Source organism: Ruditapes philippinarum, unplaced genomic scaffold, assembly GCF_026571515.1.
Source record: "Ruditapes philippinarum isolate M1 unplaced genomic scaffold, ASM2657151v2 ctg1005_1_1_1_1, whole genome shotgun sequence".
Lineage (NCBI taxonomy): Eukaryota > Metazoa > Mollusca > Bivalvia > Venerida > Veneridae > Ruditapes > Ruditapes philippinarum.
The window spans coordinates 23409-42458 of NW_026857726.1; the positions used below are offsets into that span (position 1 = coordinate 23409).

General features: G+C 32.8%; 2 protein-coding genes across 2 annotated transcripts; one reads left to right on the forward strand and one right to left on the reverse strand.

Annotated features, from left to right (window-relative positions):
* Nucleotides 1-135: 135 nt before the first annotated feature.
* Nucleotides 136-13356, reverse strand: LOC132750708 (phenylalanine--tRNA ligase, mitochondrial-like). The gene is made up of 6 exons (XM_060740736.1): nt 13216-13356; nt 5390-5924; nt 4482-4641; nt 3294-3425; nt 2573-2733; nt 136-469 (listed from the first exon to the last, which is right to left on the reverse strand). The coding sequence occupies exons 1-6, from the start codon at nt 13239-13241 to the stop codon at nt 185-187; spliced, it is 1299 nt and encodes a 432-aa protein (XP_060596719.1). The 5' UTR covers nt 13242-13356; the 3' UTR covers nt 136-184.
* Nucleotides 13357-14014: 658 nt separating this feature from the next.
* Nucleotides 14015-18138, forward strand: LOC132750713 (LYR motif-containing protein 4B-like). The gene is made up of 3 exons (XM_060740740.1): nt 14015-14127; nt 16583-16703; nt 17157-18138. Exons 1-3 carry the CDS (start codon nt 14045-14047, stop codon nt 17226-17228), a joined length of 276 nt encoding a protein of 91 aa, XP_060596723.1. The 5' UTR covers nt 14015-14044; the 3' UTR covers nt 17229-18138.
* Nucleotides 18139-19050: the final 912 nt, after the last annotated feature.

Sequence of the window (19050 nt, forward strand, 5' to 3'; positions counted from 1 at the left end):
TCTTAAAATTTTTATTCACACACTTAAAAAAGAAGCAACAAGTAGAACATTTTAGTAAGTATAAAAAAAATGTCTTTATATATATATTTTATATTTCATCATAAACAGTCATTACACACACTATTTTTTTCTATAAATTAACAAATAGTTCAATCTTAGATTTCTTTTTCATGTACATTGTATTTCATCTGACTTCCACTCCGAGAATACTTTGTACATCCTGTTCTATTTTAGCATGCACTGCATTGACCTCTTCTTGTGTTAGGGCTTTCTCCATATGTCTATATCTTAGTCTATAACAATGACTTGTTTTCCCCTTTTTCTTATTTTCAAATTTGTCAACAAGTTCTACATTCTCTATAAGATCACCACCAATAGAACGCACCAAGTCATAAAAATTGTTCTCCTCATAATCACTTGGTATCCAGAATGATATATCATTTATCACCTCAGGGTGTTTACTAAATGGCTGAAAAAAAAAGATAATAAATCTTATTTGATACAGCTTTCAATAGTTAAAGTTACATTTAATAAATTTCATAAGAACAGAAATAGCGACATTTCATTATTAATTTGGTTTCACATCGACTCCAGCTCTTATTTTGGTGTCCAGACAACCAAAATGAGTTTTATAAGCATAAAATCTGCAACCTCATTGTGGCAAAATCGGAAGAACAATTTCTGTTTGCATGAGAAACTCCGCCTTCGGATCATTCGTACATCAATATTAAATTAGCATACATGACTATAAGTAGCAGTCCTAATTGAACGGTATATTTCCGAATTGTAACGGATGTTTTCATACAAATTTAATTTTTTTATGGCATAATTATTTCTAGTGCACTAAAAAGCTAAAATGGTTGAAGTGTGTTTGCACAAGAAAAATCTCATATTGGATATGTCCGTATAACAACTTTAACACTGTGACATAGCGCATACTCTAGCTGATTATAGTCTTCATTTGCATGTAAAAATTCGTACACCAACTTTAGTGCTACTGTAGGGTTTTCCGTTAAAAATTGTAATTAATAAATATTATTTGATGAGATTTACAACAATACTGTTAAAAAGATTAATGAAACTGTAGAATGCATGGTTTTTAGGCTGACAGCAAAATATTTTTACATATTTATTTAAAGCTACTTTAATACTTGTATACAGGATAAATCCCATAATAAAACACTTTATAATTTAATATATTATGGATGTTATTTTTACTAACACAGAATCATCCCAGAAAGCAATTTGTTAACTTTCTTAGGGATACATGCATATACATTGCTTTTTATGAGACAAACTTGTCCAAAATTTATTAATTTTTGTTTCGAAGAACAAACAAAAAATAGGTGGTGATTTATTCAAAAGACGAATTTCCTACATTCAATGCAGCAATACGGAATACGAAATAAATACAAGTCAAAAGGGGCAATAAATACCCTTCATTTATGTGAGAGGATTCAAATGAACAACTTTTTGTATTAAATGTAAAGCAGTACCAGAAAAGCACTTTTCCTTGATATAATGATTTATCATATTTAAGCTTATACCTTCAGTTGTTAATACGTAAAAATCTGTCAAATAGTATACAGTCGTCTTCGGTTATAACGAACTCAATGGGACATTAACATATCGTCCGAAGTTCGCTAAAAGCAAGTAGCAACAACTTGCTGACTTGTTTGGATGGGGAAATTTGCTGTGAAAAAGCCATACTTTTCACTGGTTACAGGTATAACCGGTATTTTACTGCAGCGGTTATTAAATGGTTATTTAATGCGGGGCATTTTATTAAACAATATATTTAATAAGTATATTATATAAGTACATGATATAGTATTTATTAATGAAGTACTTGTCTATAAAGTATTCTTTTGCTATTTGTTTATTATCGTTTGGTTAATATTGCAAACAAAAACAATCAATTATTTGGTATTATCAGGTATTTACAGCAATCAACTGAGGGTGCGAAATACAAATTTTCCGTAACAATTAGGAAATTATATTGTGAGAACATTTTATCAAAATCTTTATTCCCTGAAGCCATAACTAACCTGTGCAATCATTCGATTGTATTATTATCAGATAGCGTTATTCATGTACTGATCCTAATCAAGCGCATCCTGATATTTCAAGTATAACAGTTTGTTATAACCGAGGAAATTTACATGTTTTTCGTCATTTGGGGCTTGAAAAAATGGTTCGTTATAGCTGAAAATTCATTATAAGGGAGTACGTATTAAGCAACGTTATTCAATATAAAATAAAGAAGGAATCAGCCGGGGATGTCAGATTTAGTTTGCTATTAACGATAATTCGTTATATGCGAGTTTGTTGTAAGTGGAGTCGACTGTATATTGTAATTCAGTAAAATTCATGCTGCAATTATGGGATTTGAAACAGTCATATTATCACGATTCCACAGACATGTATGAAGGTTGAAGTGAATACTGTCACTGGTTTATATGATAGCCTAGTGTGTCATGATAACACTAGAGTGAATACCATGGACCAATTCTTCAAATTATCATGTTAAAAAAAGCATGTTAATAATTTTTCTTATCAATGTGATACCCACCTTGAATGTTATTTTTGTACTCGGATCATCAACAATAAACTGATTCAGAAATCTTTGATCTGAGCTCCAGAATAACCGAATGTCCGGTATATTGTATAACTTCATAGCTAGCCGCTCCAGTCCCATACCAAATGCCCAACCAATCTTATCTACAGCTCCAGCTATTAACAACAGTGTAAAGCATCAGAATAAACTGCATGTATTTTACCATAAATGTTTGTAGGTATTATAATGAAATTAAAGTACAATTAAGATACACTGATATCATGAACAAACCTTTAAATGTTCTTTTTTATCGATCTAATATATTTGTATTTAACTTGATTTAATATTCTGAGCCAGGATTCAATTTTATCTGGTGACTTTACTAACATGATTTAATTTGTTCAGCGACATGATTTAATTTATGTTATTAAATGATTTAATCTATGCTGCTACATGATTTAATTTGTTCAGTGACATGATTTAATTTGTTCAGTAACATGATTTAATTTATGTTATTAAATGATTAAATGATTTAATTTATTAAGTTACATGATTACATGACATGATTTACATCTGTTAATGCCTTGATGTAAATCTGTTGATAAATAGGTACACGTTTTCAATACTTTGACCATTCAGCCCTTACGACTAATGTGAACAATCAACAGTTCCAAATTCAAAACAATAAAAAAATATAACATAAAATCAAAAGAAATAGAGATGAACTCACACTAACCTTTCTGCAGAATCTCTTGACGTATGACCCCACACCCTAAAACTTCCATCCACTTGCCTTCATACATAATTTCTAATTCCCATGATGGATGTGTAAAGGGGAAGTATTCTTCAATCCAACGGTACTCAATATCTAAACAGATGACAATAAATTAACACGCTACGTTACATGTACTGCCTTAATTAAAAACCAAAAATTTTTATATTCTAAGAAAATTAATTGCCTATAGCATTCATACCTTTTGAGGGCAATTTCGGTATTTGTTTGTTTGACTGGGTTTTACATCACACCGACAGAGTATACAATGTAGGTCATATGGCGATGTTTCAGCTTTACTGGTGGAGGAAGACCTTAGTAGCACTTCCATGCATTATTTCAGGCACCTGAGTAGAACCACCGACTTTCCGTACGCTAGCAGGATAGCTTCCTCACATGAAAGAATCCAATGTCCCTGTTGGGATTTGTACCCACAGCGGTGAGGGACAAGTGGTTTGAAATCAACGACCTTGACTACTCTGCCAAGGAGGCCCCCAATTTCGATATAATTTATATGTACTGAATATAGAACAGTGCAGACCATGATCAGACAGCACTCGTGCAAGATGTATTGGTCTACACTAGTCACATGGATAGATTCTGTTGCCATCTGCTGCCAAGGGGCCATTCAAAAGTTTGCAAACAGACTGCAAATCATCTCAATGAGGTAAACCATTCACTAAAAGAATTATAAAAAAAAATTATTTATACATGTATCTCTAAAACAGTTTAAGACAATATTGAAAGGAAACAAAATCCCATGCTATATATGCATAGGCTAAAAATGTTAAAGCAGCATGCCTCCAGATTCCTACTAATTTTCATGAAAATTTTGAAAATGTGTTTAAAAGTAAAATATTGTGAAGTGAACAAAGAAAATAATTTACACATTGCAAACAGCTCTTGCAATCCCAATAAATACCAAAAAGAGGTTAAAATTAGCTCTTACTGCATTAGTAACGCAGTAGTAATATGGTGATAAATACAGCAAAATCAGCCCTTAATTGCATGTAACATGTAAATCATTACTCGAAACATTTTACTTTTCTTCAAATTTTAGCACATTTTTCTTAAATTTAATTTTTCTTGAAATATTTCGGTTCATCTGGAGGCATGCAGCTTTAACACTCATCACATCGTTTATTCGCTTACCTTGTCCAAACAGAGACTTGGCTAGATTTTGTAAGTCATTCTTTAGTTGATTAGCAACAACCAGAGCAGCTTCCAGCGTATGTTCACCTTGTTTCAAACTTGTCTCAGAACCATTCTCAAACAAATGCAATGAGCTGTGATCTTCTTCATTTGGAAACAGCTATAAAGATTATTAAAGTTCTCAATATTTGTTAATCATAATTATGAATTTGTGATAAAACAATTCATCAACCAACAAAATTTATTAATTATAATTTTAATATTTAGTTAAGCTTCTTCAGTTAGTATGATTAATAACAAACATAGCAACAGATATTGACATTGTGACACAATATTTGGCATAAAAAATAAATATTATAATATCAAATAAAATGTCTGTTTAATGTTTCACACATACATGTCATGTTTATAATAGACATAATTATTTTAATGAGTAGTTTTGTGTACACATTATTTTCAAAAGATTTACTGTAAATAGCTGGATCAAAAGATACATGCATTTTTATAGAGAAAGTTGAAACTAGTCTATCCTATTTGTATTTTACAAGGTAAGGTAATAATGACCTTCACAGTGTCTTTTGTGACTGTTCATGTATGATATACAACAATTGTTTTCAAAAGAACTTTAATTTATTCAAAATACACATACACATGTATAGTAGAATGTGTCACGGTTCAGAACTGTTCACTAATTTGGGGATATTGTGTGAAAGCTGCCGGATAGCCGAGTCCGTAGAGCCGCGATACGGTCTTCCGAGGGTCCTGGGTTCGAGTATAATACATGATCAAACCTATATTAAACCTTCAACCCCTTGGACCTTTTTTCTCAATTGTAGGATAGTTCTACTTCGACTGTGAAGTTTTACGGTACTGATGTTTAAATGGTTAATAAAGGTATGTTTTGTTACCTCATGTTTTGAGAATAGTCTAACTCCATCTATCTGGTGAAACGCCGGGTAATGTGTTGAATCTATTGTATCTCTCCGATATACATCTCCTGCAATTAGAAAACTATCCAGTCCACTTGATATCAGATCCCTCTGATGAGCCGTTGTGTGGGCTCTTAACAAATAATTAGAATTGATATAGTAACAGTCTGACGGCTTACGGCTTGGATGGTCTTTGGGGACCAATAAATTATCATAATTTTGCTCCAGAGTCACAACTGGGCTTATGCTATCATAAACCGAAAATATAGGATTCCCACTTCTCTTTAAATAATTCTTGTAAAAGTAATTCTGTATCTGAAGTTTAATAAGCCCAAGAGGATGATGTTTCTTGGTATGAAGGTTGGTTCCTAGCTTTCCGATGATCGATGGTGTAATGTTAGTCCAGCTGTCTACTGGGTAGTCTTTACCTAGAACGTGTGTCACATCTTTTGCAGCTGGTTTGGTACACAGACATCTGGCAGGAACCTGATGGTTGCTATACTGAGATAATAACCTGAAAATGATAAAAGATAAAAGAGGTGATAAATAAAATGTCATCTGAAACTCTGTATCAAATAATAAAGAGGAGTGACAAACACCATTACTTGAAACAGTATATTTAATTAGTAGTGCATATTATCATATATTTTTTGGAAGAAAACATTTGGGTTAAGTTTGAAAAAGGTTATTTGAAAAGTATAGAATTTATAGTGCATACAGACACAAAATGTCTGTATATACAGATTCAAGGGTGACCTTGAGCTTGCACAGTGGGAGCATAGGTTTTGCACGTTTTCTTGTAGAGGTGCACATTTGTGACAAGTTTGAAGAAAATGCCACAATGGGTATCCATATAGGATTTAGACAGTAGATGCAAAATTATCTGATACCTGTCCTTCAAGAGATCTTGACCTTGAGTCTGTACAGATGGACAGACATGCCAACATTTTGGGTTAAAGTGCTTTTCTTTGATATTTATGTGGTCAGGGATTTTTTTCAAATAAGCCAGTAAAGTATATGATATAACTTTTTTACAAAATTATGGACAGAATGAACCATTGGAAGTTTGACCAAACAGACCAGCTGACTGTTAGACCAGCCAACGCAACAAATGATTCCTGTAATGCCCCCTCCACATTATCTGGTGGGGGTATAATAAGGTCATTAAACTTCTCTAATGCATATAAAAATTACATGTTATAAGTTATAATTAACATAACTTTTCAACAAACGCCATGTCGCTAATAATTTTCAATTCAGCGGTTTCAGATTTGTAATTTTTTTTTTTAATCTTTTGATTAAAAATTTTTTATGGCCGACATATTTATTTTGTGTAGCTCTGGAAAGATAATATTTTAATAATTGTTGTTGTTGTTTTTTTAAACATAATGCTGGAACTTCTACACTCTGAAACACCTTACACCTATAAGTCAAATCTAATCTGAGAGACTAGCTGTGGTTATACTGTACATTTAAGTAAAATTCACATTTTTAAAAGTGAACTGTTCTCCAGCTAGCAGCTACTGATCACTTGTCCCATGCTATTTTAGATCAGTTTTTTTTTCTATTTTTATCTACCAACCCCAACAGGTTTATAGTCCATTTGCTATTTTTTGGTGGAGGGCTTTTATCCATCCATTAATGTGGCTTTTGGTCTTTTTACAAAAATCAATTCAGTGACTAATGGCCAAATGGGTTATGGTTTGCCAAGGATACAAGTAGCTTTCAAATGAATTTTAGGGTTTTACATTTTGTGCAAGTGGTGCATAAATAGAGGATATTGAATGAGTGTATGTTCAATACTGAATTTATTGCACGAGTTGAATAAAATTATATTATGCGAGCCTCTGGCGAGCATACATGTAATATTGTGACGAAAAGTAGCCTGATATCTATATTAATTAACAGAGTTATTCCCCTTTGTTTTAGAAACACCATTTGTATGATTGAAAGCAAACGTATATGCAACGTAGGTAAATAGTATTTGCTTAATATATTGTGACTTGTTTATGTTTTAGTTCCTTAAAGACTTTAGAATTAGTTATTTGATGAAGCTAATATAAATATGATTATTGTTTATAAATAATAGATTTTTAGACACTTGTCAAACAAGTTAATCATTAAACTTTTAGACGCTCTTTGAACAAGAATAGTTCTTAGCCAGCCAATCAGATAACAGTAAGGTATGTAGATTAATTTTCATTGGTCATCAGAGATCACGTGGTTCTTGCATTAATATAAAAGCAGACACACAGACAGATTTGAAGAGTTGCAGCTGAGACGTCGTCTAGGAAGGTCAGAGAAATAAATAAGTATTAATTATCAGCTAATTAATATAATACTGGGGACTTTGTGCCGTAAATACAACATAATAAGATTGACTCAGATATTAAGAGCATTGCGTTCTGATATCTTAACATTAAAGCATTGCGCTTTGTGTTCAGGGTTTAATCTTAGTTATATTTTAGTTGTACGGGTCGCTGGTGAGATTAATGAAAGGCTGAACATATAGAATGTAAAGTAGTTCTTATAGGTTGATGTGTCAAATTATTAGGAAAGATTTATAGAAAGCTAACCATAAGAATGATATAGTATTTTCCATTGGTTGTGTTTTACATAGAAGACGTTGACTTGATAAAGTTAACTGTTTGAGGAAACTTTGAACTATATTTAAAACATCGTATCTTTATTAATTCCCATTGATTTTACTGTTATTTAAATCATTTGAGAATCATTTATTTCTAATCATAAGGCAAAGTAGCCTGAGAAAAATTATATATATTATAATAGGCAAAGCTATAATTTTGCATAGCTCAAACGCTACTTGAATAATAAGACAGAAGCTCGGACACGTTACAATATTAATTTATTCAACGAGTGCAATAAATTCAGTAATGAACTTACACGAATATAATATTCTATTTATCACATATCCAAAATAAAGACCGTTTAAAGTGAAATAAGAGTCATTTTTCATTGATGCGCCTCTAGTATAACGCTAACATTTAGCGCGTCTTTACACTATGTTTGTATAACGCTCATGACGTCAGGTCAAAATATATACACGGCCGTGCAATACCATATTTACGGAGTCGTGAAATCGGCACGGGTGTGTGATAAAATACCGAATAACACTTTTAAAACGGAACTAACTAAAAATAAACAAGAAACGTCAAACGTCACATTTGCCCCACTTTCTAGCCCTTGACTCATACTATTGGTAATTTTGTTATAGAAACATGCTATAAATGGGTATATTGGAAGTGTCCAGTTAGGAAAAAGAAAAATAATGACCAATATGACCTGAAACTGAATGAAAGCTATCATTTATAAGTTATACAAATTGGAGGGTAGCTGGAATAAAATACATATTTACATATTATTATATAAATGTAACCATTCTGAAATCCCACCAGTAACTTGACCTGTGAAAGCCGGACAAGATTTTTCTATTTATAGCTCTGGCAGCCATTTTGTGCAGCAAAGCAGAACCTGCCAGTGATCATTGTGATGTGCAACACTAGGGATGGTACTGATTACTCCTGTAATGTTTGGTTGAAATCCCTGACACCACTAGTTTGACCTATGAAGGCCTGACAAGAATTTTCTATTTTTAGCTCTGGGGGTCATTTTGTGCAGCTAAGCAGAATGTGCCGGTGATGTGCACAACTTGGGATGGTACTGATCACTCCTGTAAAGTTTGGTTGAAATCCCACAAGTATTTTGACCTGTGAAGACTGACAAGAGTTTTCCAATTTTAGCTCTAGCGGCCATTTTGTGCAGGGAAGCAAAAATAAATACCTTTTAACAAAACCATAACTGTCACATCCGAAAAATCATGATTTAATCCACTCATTTAATTAAATTTCTTATACAGCCGATAAACAAATGGCCACCATACAATGCGCGAAATCTGAGTGGCGTTTAAATATGTCAGACGTTTGTAACAGAATATTTTTGAACGCAATAATTGCCCATGCACAGTCGGCGTGTTCGAATATATTTTTCCGTTCAAAAATTTGTAATCAATCTGTAACCAGTATGGCCGATGGACAAGTGATAGACTGATGTTTATATGGGGAAGTCAAAGGCCGGGTACGCGAAGCCCGGCTATAGACTACATGTGTATATTTAAAAGAAAATCAAATAAAAAACAATTAAAAAATATATAGAATTCTATACCTATCAATGAAATTTTCAGTGTCCGTTCTAGTCGGGCGCCGCCATTTACAATGTATGTCAATGATAATGGGTGGGGTATTCCGATAACGGAACAAATCTCAACTTTTCGGATTAGTAATAATCGTCAAGTGTTCCGAGTGAAAACGGAAGCGGTGTATGTAATATCGAATGACACCTTTAAAACGGAAAGAATGAAAGGATTTTTTTAACGACTTCCCCGTTCATACGGGGAAGTCAAAGAACGGGCCCGCGAAGCGGGTCCGGGCTTTGGCTTGCCCGGCTATAGACTACACGTGTATATTTAAAAGAAAATCAAATAAAAAACAATTAAAAAATACATAGAATTCTATACCTATCAAAGAAATTTTCAGTGTCAGTTCTAGTCAGGCGCCGCCATTTACAATGTAACTCAATGATAATAGGCGGGGTATTCCGATAACGGAACAAATCTCAACTTTTCGGATTAATAATAATCGTCGAGTGAAAACGGAAGCGGTGCCAATCGCAACTACTCGGCCCTTTCCGTCAGTCTTCGGATAAGGACCTCGAACACAATAGTATGAATACACAGAACGGATGCGGTATTTCGGTCTAACCTACGCTAAGATACTAAACATGTAAACAAATAGTAATTTAATGCTGGGAGTTGTTGACAAGTTTATTTCCAATATATGTAGTAAAAGTTCACCTAAAATAAGTGAATTCATAGGTACAAAAGCAAACAATACATTATTTATATATTTATTATTATGGTTGTAGAAACCGAAAGTACAAAAAGCCAACCGGTTGACATTTAGTCGGATTTGTTTAAAATTGAACATCAGTGGGCATATTTAAATTACAAATTGTTGTCAGACATATTTTCTAGCAAAAGAGTACCGGAACAGACATTAGATGTCAAATATATACATTCGTTTTACATTATCTCTGTTTCTGTTTACATCTGAAACCACGTGGCAGAACTACTTTCAATTCGTATTGTTTCCGAGGTTATTATAGATAATAGCCGAGGCAGTTCCGAATGAAGCGGTGCATGTAATACCGAATGACACCTTTAAAACGGAAAGAATGAAAGGATTTTTTTAACGACTTCCCCGTTTATAGGCGTTCATATAGGCTTTGCCTAATTTCATATTAGGCGGGGTATTCCGATAACGGAACAAATCTCAACTTTTCGGATAAATAATAAACGTCGAGTGTTCCGAGTGAAAACAGAAGCGGTGCATGTAATACCGAATGACACCTTTAAAACGGAAAGAATGAAAGGAATTTTTAACGACTTCCCCGTGCATAGGCTTTGCCTAATTTCATATTATTATTAGATGTACATGCATTTATTTAAACGATTGCTTTTAAAAGGGCCGTGTTGGTACTGAAAAGGGCGAATAGTAATGGAGCGAATCGGTAGTCCTATAAATATGACGTCGCTTTGAGATATGTTTGCTTCTGGGCAAAGCAACGTCATATCGAAATTGCTCAAAAACCCATAGCATGTTCCGACAGAAAATCGGGCGGAATGAATACAATGAAGACAGCGTGTATTTACATAAGTTTTGACCTTTTTATGAACAAAACTAAAAAATAAATACCTTTTGTCAAAATAATTAAACTGTCACATCCGAAAAATCATGATTAAATCCTCTCATGTATTTCAATTCTTTTTTACAGCCGATGCCATAAAGTGCACGAAATCTGATTGGCTAATTTAAATGCAAGCGTTTAACTGAGTCAGAACAATCTAACGGAATATTTTTTTAACGAAATAATTGCCCATGCACCGTCAGTGTGTTCGAATATATTTTTCCGTTCAAAAATTTGGAATTAATCTGTAAAGCACCTTGCTTAACCAGTATGGCTGATGGACAAAAATAGATTGATGTTTATATTTTATTTTAAATTGATAAGTACATTGTTTGAGAGTTTTTGTGTATGATTGAGCATGAAATTGAAAGAAAAGAAGATAAGCTTTTGAATAAAGCTTGAAAGGCAAGACAATAGACATTTTTTTAATTTTTTATGATGCTATGCGTTTTGGAGCAATAACTATTAGACGTCAGGCTTGACCGACATAAACTATAACAAGCCTGTAACGTCTAATAGCGAGCTCGACGAGCTGGCCCGAAGGGCCTGCTCGCAAAGCGAGCTTTACGGTAACGCGAGTACCTGCTAAGTGATGGTTTTGAAAACTTTCGTCCGAAATATAGAATTGGACACATCGCAACTTTTCGAATTTAAAGATAACGATAAAAACTGAGGAATTCTGACTGAAAACGGATGTGTAGACTGGTCACCCGCGCACGTCTATGGGAACCATAATTGGACAGGGAACCAGAATAACGGAAGCTGTGTATAAAATATCGAATGACAGTTTTAAAACGGAAATTGTAAAATGAAAATTGATGGCGCCATTTTGTTTGAAAAATCTGATAAATAAAAACAATTTTTTGTCGAATTTTGTTGTGAAAACTATCTAGAATGAAAGAAAATGGTCTAACTAAGAAAATGAATCCGAACACCAATATCTTTTATTCAGTCGTTAACGCTGTACATAAGTTTAAAGTATTGTTTACATGATGTCACAATGTAGCGCCAAACAGCATGTGCAAAACAATCAAATCAAGTACGCTATTTTAATGTCGCAAACCTATTAAGTTTTACATTTATTTACTTTTAATAATCTTTATTTCGCTTGAAAAATTATAGAGTGAAATAAAATAAACAAACAAAGTTTTATCAACGTTTTCAAAACTCGATATTCATTTAACGACAGGGGCGGAGCCATATTTAACACAGTACGTGTCACGTCACACGCACTCGTCACTGCATTTGAAATTAAATGAGCGATTATTTCATACTATTTAACGTTTAAATTACATCGAGCTCGCTTTGAGGCTTTGCCTTTTTCAAATTAATCTTTATTTCGCTTGAAAAATTATACGGGGAAGTCAAAGACCGGGCCCGCGAAGCGGGCCCGGGCTTTGGCTTGCCCGGCTATAGACTACACGTGTATATTTTAAAGAAAATCAAATAAAAAAACAATTAAAAATATATAGAATTCTATACCTATCAATGAAATTTTCAGTGTCAGTTCTAGTCGGGCGCCGCCATTTACAATGTAACTCAATGATAATAGGCGGGGTATTCCGATAACGGAACAAATCTCAACTTTTCGGATAAATGATAATCGCCGAGTGTTCCGAGTGAAAACGGAAGCGGTGCATGTAATACCGAATGACACCTTTAAAACGGAAAGAATGAAAGGAATTTTTAACGACTTCCCCGTTCATAGGCATTGCCTAATTTCATATTAGAGTGAAATAAAATAAACAAACAAAGTTTTATCAACGTTTTCAAAACTCGTTATTCATTTAACGACAGGGGCGGAGCCATATTTAACACAGTACGTGTGACGTCACACGCACTCGTCACTGCATTTGAAATAAAAATGAGCGATTATTTCATACTATTTAACGTTAAAAGTACATCGAGCTCGCTTTGAGGCTTTGCCTTTTTCATATTATATTGGACTAGGCGAATCGGGTGGTCAAAAAGACACTTCACAACCATGCTCAAAAAGTATTTAAGAATGATATTATGATTTTTTTTTTGATTTTTTTATTTACCAATATTTTTTCAATATATGCCGCATTCTGCTTCACTCTGTATCCAGGAACAAAATTTTAAGAAAATCGACATTCAAGCCCATGGGAGCGGCCATTAATATCATAAGTGAAATCATTTTTTTTATTTTGCGACTTTAAATATTTCAAAAACAATATGGTAATATTTAATATTGAAAATATTTCAACCTTTCAATTTTGGCAAACTATTTAGTCGTCTAATATGTTATTTTATTGAAATTGTTTTTATTACATAATGTCGTAAAAACGGTGTTGGGGTAACATTTCAAACTCCTCGCAGCGGTTACTTCCCCTGATCTGTACAGTAACCACTGCCACCACAAGTAAATTCGGTCGAATATAGCCGGATATATTTTTTTCACTTTTAATTTTAAAATATAATACTTTATATCATTTTAGTTTTCTTTCGTTAGATAATTATGCTTAATGTACAAGAAAGTAAAAAAATATACGTATAAAAATTATTTTGTAAACATAACGAAAGATATTTTCACTGTGACACCGTATGCATAGTAAACAATGGTAGAATATAAACAGTTATTGAACGATTGCACAAAAAGATTTGATCCGGCACTTGTTTTAAAGTGATAACAAATTGTATTTCTTGAACTTATTTTGTCTGGTAATGATGTAATTATAAATCTGCCAGTTTGATATGGGATCCCTGGCGTTCTGAAACTGGCCGGCATGTTTTTGTCACATGATACAACTATCATCACGTGATTTCAGTGGTGGCAGTGGTTAAAGTAGCAAAGCGTGACGTAACCGCTGTGAGGAGTTTGGTAACATTTAGGCAAAAAGCACAACCAAAATGTCAAGCGCACGATCTCAAACGTTAAGTCTCTACAGGAAGCTCCTAAAAGAATGCAAGAAGTACAATTCATATAATTTTAGGTATTCAAAACATTTCAAGTTAGAATTTTTATGGCAGAATCATAAGATTTAGAAATCAAAAGTAATTTTTGTGAATCTAAGGTGTCCTGTTTGTGCCATCTGATCATAGTTGTATTTTTAAATTTAAAAGGTGATTCTGTCAGTTGTCTTAAAGACAATGCGAAAATAATCGATTTGGCATTTTACAGTAAGATAATAAATGCACTATATGAATGATACACTTCAATTGATAGTCATGTACATGTATGATCAAGTTACCAGGTTACAAGATATTGACCAAGACTAATTTCACTGTTAGAAATACTGTAGTTCTGGCTTCCAAAACTTTATAAGCCGCTTTTTAACATTTTTGTTTTTCATCAGATGCGGCATTAAAGTTTTGGATTAGACCCGTTACGAAACCTAACCAGAATAACATAAGTTGATTTATTCTTGTTTTTCACTTGCAAATACACTTGACCCGATCAATTCTTGTGCATTTTACGGTAAAACAATTATTTAAATATCGTTCTTAACCAATTCAAGTAATAAAATATCAATACCGTCATTAAAATTGCCTATTTAACTGTAAAACATCAATTTTCGCCGACTACAGTCGGCCATGACATTCATGTGCCACGCGAGACCTCGTATGACGTCATTCGCGGGAACAGATTTGAATAGAGTTGTGTACTATATTTAGAACATTTTGTTGACATGATTTCGATATTTTTATTCAAGATAATGTTTTTATTTATTTTCATAATTTTTTTAGTATTTAATTATGATTTTATTGAATATAACAGTCAGTAAATAACCTTTTTCAACATCTTAAAAAAAAGTAATCTATAAAAATATTGGAGGCACATGGGTTCATAAAGGTCAATCTCGTAATCACGTGGTCAAACATTTTGACAATATGGCGGCCAAGTGCCGAAATTTTTACCTGTCGGAAACTATTAGGTAGTTTATGTTCCTAATAAGATTTTTATTTGCCCATTATTGGCTTATCAACAGATTATATATCGTTTTATCAAGGTATGCTTCACTTTACTTAGTGGCATGTTCGATAAATAAATACGAGCGTGTCAGATTCCTGGCACGATTATTGGTGGACTTTCCCTACGGGGTTATCTTCAGCGTTCACGTCATGTCATATATATAAACGGGTACGCTGAAGACCTTAAGCTAGAAATACTGTAGATTGCTTGATTTTTGTAATGTCATTTCCAAAAAGTAACTGACAAGTGCAGTTTATACTCAGTGGGAGAATTCAAACCAATTGTAACTACCTCTTCAGGTCTCATTATTATAGCAATTCATCAGTCATAAGTTATGTCACAGATGTTAGGTCTCTTGTTATGTACAGGCTAACAGAGTCTTTTACTATGGTAAGTATTTTTAACCAGGGCCAACACTGTGAACTGAAGGATTGTGGTATTCATGCACAAGGAGAACAAGAAATAGCAGTTGCACCTTAATGATATTTTAACACCAAGGTCACTGTGAGTTGTAAAACTCTGGTTCATGTCGCCAAACTTAACACCCAGTTTAAAAGAGACATCTTTCTTCTTGTTACATAAGAGATTACATGTCTATGTCCATGTGAGGGGTTTGACATTTAAATAATGGCAGGTAGATATATAGATTTCCTTAAAAATACAAATATTTGAACTCAGTACATAAACGACAAGGTACCCCATAATTTTTGCGCATACATTTCTATAATTAGTTTTTTTCTCTATAATATATGGCCAAGTGACGTATTTTCATATTAAACAAATTAAAAACTTGTTTTGCAATGGGTCTCAGGTGAGCCATCTAGGGTCATGTTGGCCCTCTTGTTTTCACTCATAACTTTATGTATGTTTTTTTGGTCAGCATCCTTCATATTTTTGATATTATATCATGAGATAATCTCTGCTTATGTTTTGAAAATTTAAACAGGGTATTTTTACCTTATCAGAAGGGGCTGAAATAAGGCCCCATTCCAAATCTTAAATAACCAAATTTTCCCCCAATTTAAGAAGACAAATCCCAACAGCAGCCTAAAAATATCAAACTTTTTCAACTTCTGACACAAATTAAACTGTTTTAACTAGTTCCTTAAAAGAAGTGACTGGTTATATGATTATACACATGTTAAAAAATTTAATTTTACAAATCATGTATTAGTAGTTTCCAACATTTTTCAAATTTACGAAAATGTTTAATCATTTTTCCCAATGTATTCTAGGGGCCTTTTCCCAAAATTGCTGGAAAAGGTCCTGTGAAAAGTACAGTTTTGAAGATGGAAGTACATCTTATTGATTAGTTTCTTGTTTAAGAAAGATTTTTCTTTAAATGTAATCAGTTGTTATTTAAATGTAGTTAGTGACTGCATTGTCAGTATTAAGACTAGTAGCTACATATCACTTTATTAAATATAAATCATATATCTTAAGTAAACCTGATTTTTTTTTAACATGTTTTCTAGAATGTATGCACTGGAAAAGACGAGATATGACTTCCGTGCTAATAAAGATGTAACAGATCCACAACAAATGAAAGCTTTACTTGATAAAGCTCAGGATAACCTTAATATAATGAAAAGACAGGTAATTTGTGTATTATGAAATATTTAATTCTAATTACCAGTTTAAATTGGATTATTATTATGTAAGAAAATATACATTGTACAGTCATGTACCTAATATAGTCAATGCAGTCAATTGCTTCCAGAATTATGCCCCATGTCTAACAAATGCACCTGTTCATGATCCAAATTTCATGTAGATAACTTTTAACATGTTTATATTATGAGCAACATTGAAGTTTTCTCACAACACTGACAAGTTCACAACCATCATATTAGCTTAACTTTTTCCTTGAAACACTCGTGCTAGAAATCTGTTTTATTCCAAGAGCAATGTTTGAACAAGTAGAATTTTTAAGTACACAATGTCCTTACATATTGTGTTTATCCAGACAGTAGAGTACCTTTCACATACGAAATGTCAATCTTTTTCTTTACAGATTGAGCCCTCAATATTATTTTTGTATATTTTCAGGTTTTGATAGGACAAATGTATGGTGAAGGACATTTAATTATTGAAAACGCGGAGTATATGAAGAAATCTTGATGATCAAATTTGGTTGTTGGAACTTAACCAGTATACAGTAATTTGCCAGTGATGTTGTGTTATCAAAAACTCTAGCTTGATACCAAAGTGTATACATGTGTTATAAGATCTTGGATCATGCATTTATGAGCCATATAAAACTGTGTAGAATTTAAAAGCTACATTTTAACAAGTTGAACTTTTATTGTAATATTGTAATGCATGTCAATACAATAGTACGAAGATAAATCAACTGTTAAGAAAAGGACATTGTATTAATTCATTGGAGAACTGTTTGGGTTTTTTTTAACCTTTTTGTAAGGGGGTGGGGGGAGGGGTATTAACAAGTACAACATATTTTTCATTACTTATAAACTTACTATGTGTGTATTTGTTTATTTGTATGGGAAACTAATACTGCACAGTCCCTAGAGATTATTTTGTATTAGTTATGTTTATGGAATAATTTTGCAAAATTGCCATGTTGTATTTGTTAATGAGTAGTTAAAATATGGCTGTTAATACCTCACGATAATTTTCAAATTTTATACTTGTTTTCCATTTTGTCTTTATGTTGTTTGCTATGTTTTTACTTGATGTATGATAGAATTATATTCTAGATAAAATATAACTTGTATTGATATTATATACACGAAGCTTTCCAGAATCCAGAAGATATTACAATGCTTATGACAGTATGTCCTTGTTTTGTGTGTCTACTACTACCAGGTGTTTTGAAGGGCTTCAGAATCAGTTTTAAAATTGAGTCAACAACAATGTATGATGTGGGAAAATTGTATAAGTGTGCTAGTTACTGGTGGCAATCAATGCTTGAATTTACAGTCAATGCTTGAATTAAAACTTTTCATGAAGTTAATTATATATTAATTATTATACAGTCATTTTGGTTTTAATAAAAAATGTCTAAAGATTTTTCCTTGTAATTGGTCTCTTAATCTCAAGGTAAAATTGATAATCTTACAAGAAACTGTCAGAATACTGTATGTGTATTTAAATTCGCGGAAGCAAATTTTCGCGGAAAGGTCCAAAGTCCACTTTGGGGGTCTATACAAATATTCGCGCTATTTTGAATTCGCGGATGTGACTGCCGAAAATCATGAATTCGCGTTGACCACTCAGGTTAAAAAATAAGGAAAATAACTGTAATCATCGTGGGAGTTCACAGTTATTTTCAATTGTCAAACAATATCTATTGTACAGAAACAGACATTGTCTAGCGGACCTATTATATAGCAAACAAAAGAATGCCCGTTAACGTGCATAATTATTCACAGTTTGCATTATAAACGTCTTGACATCTGATCAGATCATGTTTTGGTTAATACAAAAAACACAAACATAAACGATTTTAAATGATGAATAACTTAGAAAACAAAACACAATTACTCAGTAAACATTTAAATAAAAAGTGTGAAAGCATATCACACTCTGACACACATTATTCTATAGAAGCGCGAAAATATGACTATTAAAAAATTATTGGTGTAGAAATATTCGCGCTAAACATGAATTCGTGGATCGAATGTCAACGCGAAGATAGTGAAAATTTGAAGCCCGCGAATATTTCTACACATACAGTACTTTGATTGTTCTACATTTTATTTTGTAAACCATTATAGTCCAATATTAGGAAAAAGGAAATCATTAACTGCTATGATGTTTTCAGCCACAAATATCCATTTCTTTGACTCATGCAAGGAAAGTTGATGTAAAGTAATGTACCTTTGTCAAAAGGTTAGCTTGGACATTCACGAACAATATCTTTCATTGGTCGTAAAGATACCTCATTTTGTTTTGTTTGGTTTTACGAAGCTCCAGCACA